This window comes from Carcharodon carcharias, chromosome 13 (assembly GCF_017639515.1).
Source record: "Carcharodon carcharias isolate sCarCar2 chromosome 13, sCarCar2.pri, whole genome shotgun sequence".
NCBI lineage: Eukaryota > Metazoa > Chordata > Chondrichthyes > Lamniformes > Lamnidae > Carcharodon > Carcharodon carcharias.
The window spans coordinates 76,568,529-76,580,600 of NC_054479.1; the positions used below are offsets into that span (position 1 = coordinate 76,568,529).

The window sequence follows — 12,072 nt, forward strand, 5'->3', positions numbered from 1 at the left end:
CTAAATGTGAAATTCAATCATGTTATGGTCACTGCTACCTAGGGGTTCATTTACTAAGAGGTCATTAATTAATCTTGTCTGACTGTACATTACCAGGTTTAGAATAGCCTGCTCTCTGGTTGACCCTAGGACTTGCTGCTCTAAGAAATTGTCTCAAAAACACTGTATGAACTCATCTTCCAGGCTACCTTTGCCAACCTGGTCATCCAATTTATATGTATTAAAATCACCCATGATTATCGCCATACCTTTTCCACAAGCCCCATTATTTCTTCTTATACACTCCATCCTACAATGAATTTACTGTTAGAGGGCTTATAAACTACTCCAAGTGACTTCTTACCTTTGCTATTTCTCATCTCTCCCCAAACTGATTCTGCATCTTGATCTTTAGAACTAAGGTCATTTCTCACTATTGTACAAATGTCGTTCTTAATTAGCAGAGCTACCCCTCCACCTTTTCGTAGCTTCCTATCCTTCCAAAATGTCATGTACCCTTGAATATTCAGGTCCCAGTCTTTGTCATCTTGCAGCCATGTCAGATCATACATATTTATTTCCATTTGAGCTGACAATTCACCTGTTTTGTTACAAATGCTATACATATTCAGATACAGAGCCTTTAGTTCTGTCTTTTTACTATTTTTTGTTACCTCTGACTTTATCTGTTGGCACACTCTTAAGTTTATATGCTCTGTCCCTTCCTGCCACGCTTCATCATTACCCTTATTGCTACTTGCTCTATTGCCTTGTTCTCTCCTTTTAGTTTATCACATCTTTTTATTCCTCGCTCCCACTATTTAGTTTAAAGCCCTCTCTACCATCCTAGTTATAGGACTCACCAGAACAATAGATTCAAGTAAAGATTGTCCCAACAGTACAGCTCCCGCTTTCCCCAGTACAGGTGCCAGTGCTCCATAAATCGAAACACATCTCTCCCACACCAGTCTTTCAGCCACGCATTCAACTCTCTAATCTTATTTAGCTGCGTCAATTTGCTTGTGGCTCAGGTAATAATCCAGAGGTTATTACCTTTGAGGTTCTGCTTTTTAATTTAGACCCTAGCTGCTCATAATCCCTAAAAAGAACCCCTTTCCTAGTCCTATCTATGTCATTGGTATCTACATGCAGCATGACTCCTGGAACCTCCCTCTCCAAATCCTAGCACTAGGCAGGCTACACAGCCTCCTGGACTCTCACTCTCAGCTGTGGAAAACTGTGTCTATTCCCCTGACTATACTGTCCCCTACGGCCATTATATTCCTATTTATTCCCCTCACTTAAATGGCTTCCTGTATCATGGTGTCATGGTCAGTTCGCGCTTCCACCCCGCATCCCCTCCCAGCCTCACACAACCCCCACCACCCGCACCACCCATACCCCACCCCAGCCCGTTTCCTGGACAGGCCTACATGTGACTCCAGATCCACAGCAATGTGGTTGACTCTTAACTGCCCTCTGAAATGGCCTAGCAAACTACTCAGTTCAGGGGTGATGCCAGTGATGCCCACATCCCATGAAACAATAAATTAAAAAAAAATCAAAGTCTTGCTTTATTATATGGTTTATAATTCTGTACCTAGTGGATACTTGGTGAGTGGGCATGGAGGCTGCATGGGGGGCATGGGAGGTATGTGGGGCGGGTGGGGGGTGTGAGGGACAAGGGTTAAAGAGTTTAAAGATCATGAATAGAACTGGGCTAATGCCCCAGTAAACAGAGGCTGGCCTTCTAACCTGCTGGCCTTGTCATTCAGCTGCCTCCATTGCCGCCTTGGGCAGCAGCAGTCCAGACACCATACTCGATTGCTGGAGATGAAATTTTCGTGGAAATGCACTGCCTTTTACAAGTACAGAATATGACATCAGGAAATGGCCTGACTCATGCTTCCCGAAGCAAAGACAAAAATCTGGCCCCTGGTGTCAGTCTTCAATATCCTACCAGCCAGATTGGAGCCATATTAACCCAAAATTGTTTTTACGGTACTCTATTTAAGCAGTAAATCCTATGCTGGCTTATTATCCTGTGCTGCACATCACAGACTTTGCACTAAAACATTTAAAAAGGTGAATGTTTCAAGTACCTGTCCATTAATGAGAGTCCATGCTCCAGGTACTTTATCATGGCCCCGAATCCAGTTATGTATGGCTTCTGCTGGCTGATCCCAGGAAATCTGAAGAAAGAACATTGGTGCAGGAATTGAATCATGTTCGTTGATGCATTCATTTAACACCATCATTAACTGTGATGCTGAGGAAAAGAAATAGGCTTCTGACTGACACCTTTAGGAATTCAACTAGGTTTGTACACAAACATCAATTTGCAATTTTCATCAGTTGGGCCTGTTCAGGATAAATGGGGGAATTAGTGTTCCTAATGGTCCTGTTCTTGTTATATTGACAAAAGAATGTTGTTGTCTAGGCTCTTGGCTCTAGAATTCCCTCCCTAAATCTCCTCCTTTAAGATTCTCTTTAAAACCACTCTTTGACCAAGCTTTTCGTTACTATGTTAATATTTCCTTATATGGCTCAGTATTAAATTTCCAATGAAGCAACTTGGGATAGTTTGCGATGTTAAAAGTGCTTTTTACGTGCAATTTTGTTATTTTGTAACCTTAGGTATGAAATCCGCGTGACTAGAACGGAGGCCTGTCTGGGCTTAACACTTTGAGCACTCATACCATTTGAAACAAACATGGGGAAAAAGTGAGGGGAATTGGCCAAGTTCGTGTGTTCTAGCTGGATACTCAAGTTGCAGTTACAGAACCTTAATGAAAAGTGCACTTTCCTCCAGGTCACAATGGGTTTAGAGATTAGCAGAGGAATTTTAGATATAACTCCTCAGCAAGTGAAATGATCAAAGATCAATTTTATGAGATATGGTTGCAGTAACCAATAATTTTATAGCACAATACACAGAAATCTCTCCCATAGCTGCAGTAGATTTAAAAACAGATTTAATGGTAGATTGTGCTATTGAAGTTGTATCATTTGTATCACCTTCAGTAACTTATATTCTACAGTATTAAATTATTAGAAGGTGATATCTAGAATGCATTTTCTTGGTCTTGATTCCAGTAGATAGGATGATGGTATTGAAAGTAGTGATAAGCTATCAGTTTCCATCTTAGAATATGCTGAAGTGACAGTTATAGTGAGAAGGAGAACTGGCTGTATCTTAAGCATGACGGTCAAACTCACCAGGTTTGGCAAGAAGATATTTACTGCCAGTTGTCATCTTCAATCAGAGTGTCTATGCACTGTTCATAAAAAGCTGCTATGAAGGAATATTTCATAATCAGTTAATCTCAAAACATCGTGCCATGAATTTGGGTCATTGGCCCAGCATTCTTTGCTGGACTGCTGGTAATGGGTTGAAAGACCCAAGTCTATTCCACTGTATGTAAACACAAGGTTTATCTGAGGAAAATAAGAGTCTAGAATGATGCTGCTTGCCTAACAAAAGGTGTTTAAAACTATTCGCTAAACACTGTGAATATTTTAATTCACTAATGTCATCAATATCTTCAAGGGATTGCAATAGAAATGATATAAAGTGAGCATAAGTTTTGTTACTAGTAGTTTTGGTGCCTGACAATTTTTAGTTCATAGGAATTTTTGCACTGAAGGGTCGGTCTAGATTATGCACATACATCCTTTGGTATGAGGCCTGAACCCATGACCTACTGACTTGAGGCAAAAGTAATTGTTATTTATCTACCTGTAACTCACAGAACCACAGAATCGTTACAGCGCAGAAGGAGGCCATTCAGCCCATCGTGTCTACACCAGTTCTCCAAATGAGTATTATGACTCAGTGCCATTCTCCTGCCTTTTCCTCGAACCCCTGCACATTGTTTCTATTCAAATAATCATCTTATACCCTCTTGAATGCCTCAATTAAACCTGCCTCCGACACACTTCCAGGTAGTTCATTCCAGATTCTAACCACTCGCTGTGTGAAAAAGTTTTTTCTCACATCACATTTGCTTCTTTTACAAATCACTTTAAATCTGTGCCCTCTCATTCTTGATCCTTTTACAAGTGAGAACAGTTCCTCCTTATCTACTCTATCCAGCCCCCTCATGAGTTTGAACACCTTTATCAAATCTCCTCTTAGCTTTCTTCTCTCCAAGGATAACAGTCCCAACCCTCTCCAATCCATCTTCACAACTGAAGTTTTTCATCCCTGGAACCATTCTTGTAAACCTCTTCTGCACTCTCTCCAATGTGTTCACATCCTTCCTATAGTGTGGTGCCCAGAACTGTACATAATACTCCAGCTGAGGTCTAATTAGTGTCCTATACAAGTTCAGCATAACCTCTATGTCCCTATTGATAAAGTCCAGGATACTGTATGCTTTATTAACTGCTCTCTCCACCTGTCCTGTCATCTTCGATGATCTATGGACATATACACCCAGGTCCTTCTACTCCTCCACCCCCCCTAAAAATTGTACCCCTTATTTTATATTGTCTCTCCATGTTCTTCCTACCAAAATGCATCACCTTGACACTTCTCTGCAGTGAACTTCACCTGCCACCTATCTGCCCACTTCACCAACTTGTCTATGTCTTTTTGAAGTTCCACACTGTGCTCCTCAAAGTTTACAAACTTTAAAACTGTCCCCTGCATACCAAGATATAGATCATTAATATATATCAGGAAAAGCAAGGGTCCCAATACTGACCCCTGGGGAACTCCACTATAAACCTTCCTTCAGTCTGAAAAATATCCATTTACTATTACCCTGTGTTTCCTATTACTCGACCAATTTTGTATCCACATTTCTACTGTCCCTTTTATTCCATGAGCTATAACTTTCCTCACAAGTCTGTTGTGTGACACTGTATCAAAAGCCTTTTGAAAGTCCATGGCCAGAATCTTTGGCTCGGTGAGCGGGGGATCGCCAATGCATAAAATGACGTCACAGCGCGTCATTCTGATTTTCAGTTTGGCAGGCGCACACTGGAGTCGGCTGCGTGCCCGCCGAATTGTCAAAGGCCTATTAAGGCCATTTTAAAACTAATTAAACCACTTAACAAAGCTGCCCATCCAACCTTAAGGTTGGCGGGCAGGTGAAGAGCCCAGGTGGCCTTCGCATTTTTCATGAAACCTCATCCATGGGCGGGATGAGGTTTCATGAATGATTTATAAAGGTTTTCATTACAATTCATAGATATGTCCCAGCTCATGTGACACTTTCATATGAGGGGACATGTCCTGAACTTTTTTTCCGCTCTTTATTAAAATTTTTGAAACTCAAACTGATCTCCCTGAGGCAACTCTGTGCCTCAGGGAGATTTCTGCGCTTTTTCGTGCATATGCACAAAAGAGCTCAGGCCCCGATACAGCCTACTCCTCCTGCCCGCACAGGAAGCGCTCAGTGCTGGGTGGACCTTAATTGGCCCACCCATGTAAAATGGCAGCGCACAGCCAATCGCAGGCGGCAATCAGCTGCGCCCCTGCCTGTGCACGCTCCCGCCCAAACCCCTCCGACAGGGAGAAAATTCTCCCCCATATACACCACATCAACAGCATCATCCTCATCTACCCTTTCTGTTACCTCTCCAAAAATTCCAGCAAGTTAGTTAAACACAATGTCCCCTTTAGAAATCCATGCTGACTCTTCCTAATCAATCCACATTTTTCCATGTGACTACTAATTCCATCCTGAGCTGATAGGGAAAGTATGTTTATTTACTTTGCAGGAACCAAGTCAAAAAATGCATTTCACCATCTCTGGGAGATTTTGTACACACATTGTTCCAAGTTCTTGCACAGGAAAAAAATACTTTCCCTATACAGTGTTTATCAGGATGTCTGAAAGCACTTTATAACCAATGAATTACTTTTGAATTGTAGGCATAGAATAGTACAGCATGGGGAGGCAGCCCTTTGGTCTATTGCTCTTGAAGAGGAATCCAGTTAGTTGAACTCCCCTGCTGTTTCCTCGTATCTCTGTGATCTTTTCTCCTTTAGTATTTATTCAATTCCCTTTTGAAAGTTACTATTGAATCAATATCCAGCATCCAATATCCAGCAGTGCATTCTAAATCCTCAACATGTTACATAAAATAGGTTCTGCCTCATTAACTTCAGATTCTTTTGCCAATCCCCTTAAGTCTGTGTCCTCTCATTATCGATCCTTCAGCAGATGGAAACAGTTCCACTTTATTTATCCTATCAAAAGCCTTCATAATTTTAAACACCTCTATCAAATCTCCTCTCAGCCTTCTCCAATTTAAAGAGAATAACACCAGCTTTTCTAGTCTTTCCAAATAATTGCAATCACTCATTCCTGAAATCATTTTAGTAAATCTTTCTGTACCCTTTTGAAATCCTTCACATCCTTCCTAAAGTGTGATGCACAGAAATGGACATAATGCTTCAGCTAGGCCCAAGACAAAGGAAGTTTTTTGTACACCATTCACAAAGCCCAGGATCCCAATATGCTTTATTAACTTCTTTGTTAATCTGTCCCACTGCCTTCAACTATTTGAGCGCTAGTTGCTGTTGTAATTCAGGAGTCAATTTGCAAGCAGCCAAGTCCCACTGTGTCGTTCTCAGCCATCCCAAGATTTGAGGAGGAAGTCTCCTTAAGGATGCGAGTTTCTGCCCTAGGTCTTCATGTGACTGAACAGGCCAACTCTTGACCCACAGATCTTTGAACACATGGTGCAGATGACCCACAAGGCAGTGGGATCCAGAGTGCAGGATTTGCTCCCTTTTCATCCTTTCTCTGATGCCACTCTGTTTCACTGCTGAGGACTCAAAGCGTGATGCAGGTTGATGGACATGTTGTTGCCATTTTGAACAATCGGTAGCAAGATCCTCTGAGTCATTGTCAATGCCGCCGCACTTTGAGACCTTTACAGTGTTTTTGTAGAGTTTTCTTTGGCCTCCCCAAGAACGTTGGTCATTTGAGAGTTGAAAAAACAGGACCTGGCAGTGGAAACGCCTTTCGGCCACCAGGACTCAGCGTCCAGTCCATCAAAGCTGATTCTGCAGGAGTGTTGTCTGAATCTTTGAGGAGCTGGTTTCAAGAAGGACACAAGAAAGACAGGTGCCATTAGCTTTAGCTTGACTTTAGCTCCCATTGAAGTCAGAGGATGTGGTGGAGGCATTGCTGATGGAATTTCTCTGGTGCTCTTATATGTTGCTGATACACAGTCCAGGTCTCACTGCAGTACAGGAGTGTGGTGATGACAACTGCTCTGTACACTATCACTTTTGTTGACTTGCTGTCTTTGCTGTCAAACACTCGCTGCCATATACTCTGCTTTACCCTCTCAAACTCAATATAGGTCTGCCCAGGCTATTTCCTTATATTCTGAAATTTCTGCCTGTATGCCTCAGGGACTAACTCAAGGCATTAAGAATAGCCTTTTTTACTGCATCATAATCCACTCTTCTGAAAGTGAAGCATAAACCTCATGAGCTCTACCCACCAACCTACTCTGTAAGAGCAATGTCCGAATTTCATTTGGCCACTTCATTTGCTTGGCAACCTTTTCAAACAAAATAAAGAATGCCTCTATATCTTTTTCCTCAAACTTTGGGAGAGCTTGCATAAAATTAGATATCTCACCACTGGATTCTGGGTTGAAGGTGGTTGTTTCACTATCAGAACCTTCCTCAGCATCTGAGGCCTCTTTTTTTAAGGTCTAGCCTTTAAAGCCTGTATTCCCTTTCTCGTTCCTTCTTTCTCTCCTTTTCCTCTCTTTTTTTATCCTTCCCCCTTGCCTGAAATTCCAGTTCCAGCTTCCTAAATGCTCTTTCTTTTTCCTTTTCTGCTCTTTCTCTTTCCTTTTCTTTTTCCTTTACCTCTAGCCTTTTCAATTCCAATTCTCTTTCTTTTTTCTTCACCTCCAATTCAAGTTTTTAAATTTGCAACTGAATCTTAGCCAATTCAATTGACTCACCCCCTGTAGAATGTGGTCTCTCTGGTACCCCTTCCAATTTCAAATGCTGTGCAATACCTCAACTATGTCTGCTTTCCTTGCCCCTTTGGGTAATTCTAACTCCAGTTTATCCTCCAATTGCATTTGCTTACTCTTGTTACTTTTTGTAAACTAGTCATGGTTACATCTTCCATCTGTAAAAAAAATCTTAGCAACTTCCAACACCATTTTAGTTTACCAATGTATAAGAAATCTGGTCTCTGTACTTTTATCCCTTACCAATTATTATTCCACATCCAATTACCTGCTGTCTATGTTTTAATATCCCACAAGAGCCCCCAATTTATGTTACATGGGAGGAGTGTGCCAATTATCAAGCCCCACTATTCCGCAGGCCATACCATTAATTTAAATGTTTAATTTTCTCGCCAAAATGGCCAAGTGTGTATATCTATACCTCTAGTACCTATGAGAAAAGAGACTCTGACCAGGCTTCTTTCAAAATTCAGAATGATTAATTTACTTTAAAACGAAGCTTCTTTTAACAAGTTGCAAGTACAGGTTAACACACAACTGTAATCAGGAAGTATAACTATCTATCTCTTCCTAAAGAATTCCCCCAGCATACACACAGACAAACAGAGGACAAACAGATAAAGTCTCTCTGTGGAGATGGGCTTTGGAGGATGGGCGTTGTAAAATAAAGGATAAAGTCCACAGGGTTTCGATGCTGTCAGCCTAGAGTTCTCTCATGTGAAGACAGGCCACTGGTCCCAATGGATGCCTGGAAGTTCTCACCACCGGTCTCAGCCTTGTAGGTCCAAATGTAGACTAGTTACACTCAGGTGAGGATTCTCTGTCTGCAGATTGATAGCCACACACAATTTTAGGCAAGGTAGAAAAAAGGAGACAGCCAAGGTAGCCTTCCTTCACCAGCTTGTTCTCCAACATGACTCCCTTCAAAGCAAGCAGATTCACAACTTAAGTTTTTTAACTCTCTCCAATGTGATTGCCATCTTGTCTCACAGCTTTTCATTAATTAAAGAGCTTTGCTGTTCAACACAAACAACTCCTTCTCAAGTACCATATAGGTTAAGTAATTTCTTGTAAGAGACCTGCTTGTTGACAGTTCCAAGATGAACCTTCTTTTAAAAAAAAATCCCAGGTTAGCATCCAGATGACCAGATCATGCCAAATCCTTCCATTTGTAAAAGAAAACTTCAGTCTTGAGAGATATGATTCTAACAGAGTTCAAAAGAATGAGAGGTGATCTTATCGAAACATATGAGATCTTCAGGGGACTGAATAGGATGGATACAAGGAGAATTTGTGGGGGAAGCTAGAACTCGGGGACATAGTTTAAGAATAAGAGGTCTCCCTTTTAAGACTGAGATGAGGAGTTCTTTTTATTTCAGAGGGTCATTAGACTGCAAATTTCCTACCCCAGAAGGTAGTGGAGGCTGGGTATTTAAATTTATTCAAGTCTGAGTTAGATAGGTTTTTGCTAGACAAGGGTTAAGGGTTATTGGATGCACAGACAAAAGTGGAGTTGAAATCACATCCAGATCAACCATTTTGTTGAATGGTGGAGCAGGTTTGAAAAGCCAAATGGCTTACTCCTGTTTCTAAGATCTATATTCCTGTGTTGCTGACAGGGCGAGAGTCTCTCCTTCAATATATATTGGAAGTGGAATATTTGTTTGACTAGATGTGGGTTGATATACGAGTTCTGATCTGGCAACAGTTAAGAACAGGCCAAGTTTCTTGTATGCAAAATTGAAGAGATCAAGAGTGACTTTCAAATTTGATGCAGAGCAGGCAATGACATTGAAGTCATCCACAAACTGTAGATCATGCATGTATATGGTGGTGTTTACTTTTGGCATGGAGGCAACGGAGGTCAAAGAGTTTTCCATCTAAGCAGTATTTAATACTGACATCAGAAGGCAGTTGATCTTTGATGAGGTGAATAGCCACTGTCAGGTAAATGTAAGTAGTATCATACTGCTTTGCTTGACCCTGCTGCGGATTTTTATGGTGCCTGATCCAATCCCAGATCCCTCTGTGAATCAACATCTTGAGGCGCTGGAGAGGCTTATGCGCTCCAACGATCCCTTGAGTGATGCTGTCGGGAGGTCCTTGCTCCTGGAAAGGCCAATCATGGCTGTAAGGTCAGGGGGAGGTGCCAGACAAATGCAGTCCAAGAAGTCCACAATGGCAGAACAGGTAAGTGGGAACTGTGCATCTCACCAGCTGCAAAGGCGGCTGCAGTAGCAAGGTGGTCCCAGTCATCGTAGTTTGACATGTCATCAAAACCTGACCACCAATCTGCCAAGATCGTGTGACAATGACAGTGCCCAAGGTTCCCAAGTTAAACAAAGTCACACGCAGGTTTCTATGAGGATCCATTTGCCAAGGCCTTTAGCAAAAGAGAACGGCAACAGGGACAAGGGCGTGAACCTGGGTCTCTGGTCAAGCGTCTGTACACAGGCAACCAATGCATGAAGGTCACTGGCCACCTGTTTAGGCCAACATGTCTTTGGGCAGCAGCATCTGTGGCTGAGTAATCCTCTTCATGATGCCTCCTACTCATCCCAGATGATGAAGGGGCTTGAAAAAGTGTCACAAACTGCAATGTAATAATGATCAGGTAATCTATTTTTAATGACACTGGTTATGGGATAAACAGTGGCCAAGACACTGGTGAGAACTGCCCTGCTCTTTGAACATAGCATCTTATACATTTACCAGAGAGATCAGCTGAGATCTCAGTTTAACATCACATCTAAAAGATGACACTTCCAACACTGTAGCACTCTCCCACTATCACACAGGTAGTTCCGCAACCCACATTCTTCCTTGCCACAACGTGTATCAATACAACTTCTGCTTCAATGTGCTGTATCAGAAGCTCTCAATGATTATAAGAACTGAATTTATACAGCTCAATGCAGCCCAAACATCAGGTGTTTAAATTAAAATCCAAAGCAAACAAAGTTTTAACCCAAGGCAGTATTTGGGAAAATTGTGTCACAGGCTGCAGACAAGTCGAGAATGACATAGAGGGTAAGTTTTTGACATAGAAGGTAAACCTTTTTCGCTGTCACATAGGATGATATTTGTGACTTTGTTAAGAGCCGCTTCGGTACTGTGGCAGGAGCAAAAACCTGATTGGGGGGATTTAAACATGGGGATCCGGGAAAATGGAAATGGATTTGGGAGATGACAATACATTCAAGGATTCTGGAGAGGAAACAGAAGTTGGGGATGGGACAATAATGTGCAAGTACATAGGGGTCAAGGGTTGGTTTTTTGAGGAGAAGGCTGATGACTCATAGAGTGGTTACACCACGGGAGGCGGCCATTTGGCCTATCATGTTCTGCAAAAGCAAATCACTTAGTTCGAGTCCCCTGCCTTTACCTTGTAGCCCTGCAAATATTTCCTTTCCAATCCCTTTTTTGAATGCCATGATTGAATCTGTCTCCAACACACTCTCATGCAGTGCATTCCAGATCCTAACCACTCGCTGGTTAAAAAATGTTTTCATGTCACCATTGCCTCTTTTGCCAAGTACCTTAAATCTGTTCCCTCAGTTTCTCAATCCTTCCACCAATGAGAACAGTTTCTCCTTATCTTCTCTGTCCAGTCCCCTCATGATTTTGAATACTTCTGTCAGATTGCCTCTCAACCTTCCCTTCTCCAAGGAGAGCAGCTCCAGCTTCTCCAATCAATCTACCTAATTTAAGGAACCATTCTCTTGAATCTTTTCTTCACCCTCTCTAATGTTTTCACAACTTTCCGAAATTGTGGTGCCCAGAATTGGATGCAACATTCCAGCTGAGGCCAAACAGGTTTTCTATACAGGTTTATCATAACTTATTTCCTTTATACTCCATGCCCCTATTAATAAAGCCAAAGATGCTGTATGTTTCATTAGCCGCACTGTAAGAAATTGGGTCTTTAATAAGCAGGTATTTTCTGCATTTTATGGGATTAGCTAAGCAACATTGATTTTTTTCGAGAAAAAGGATCCTTAAACACTTTAACCTCTAAACAGTCTTATTTTAGGCTGTCATGTTGACATTCCTCAGTTGTCAGATGGCACCCTGTGCACCCCCCCTATCTCCCAAGTGTTTAGAAAAGACCAAGATATGAACCTCTGCAAGATG

At 41.8% G+C, this 12,072-nt stretch overlaps 1 protein-coding gene across 4 annotated transcripts in view; it reads right to left on the reverse strand.

Moving 5' to 3' along the window:
- Positions 1–12,072, reverse strand: part of aldh1l2 (aldehyde dehydrogenase 1 family, member L2) — a 116,041-nt gene that overhangs the window by 66,879 nt on the left and 37,090 nt on the right. For all 4 annotated transcript variants that reach the window (XM_041202816.1, XM_041202815.1, XM_041202818.1 and 1 more), the window contains exon 6: positions 2,082–2,171. In XM_041202816.1, the coding sequence (XP_041058750.1) occupies positions 2,082–2,171 (90 nt within the window). The remainder of the gene's footprint in view (positions 1–2,081; positions 2,172–12,072) is intronic.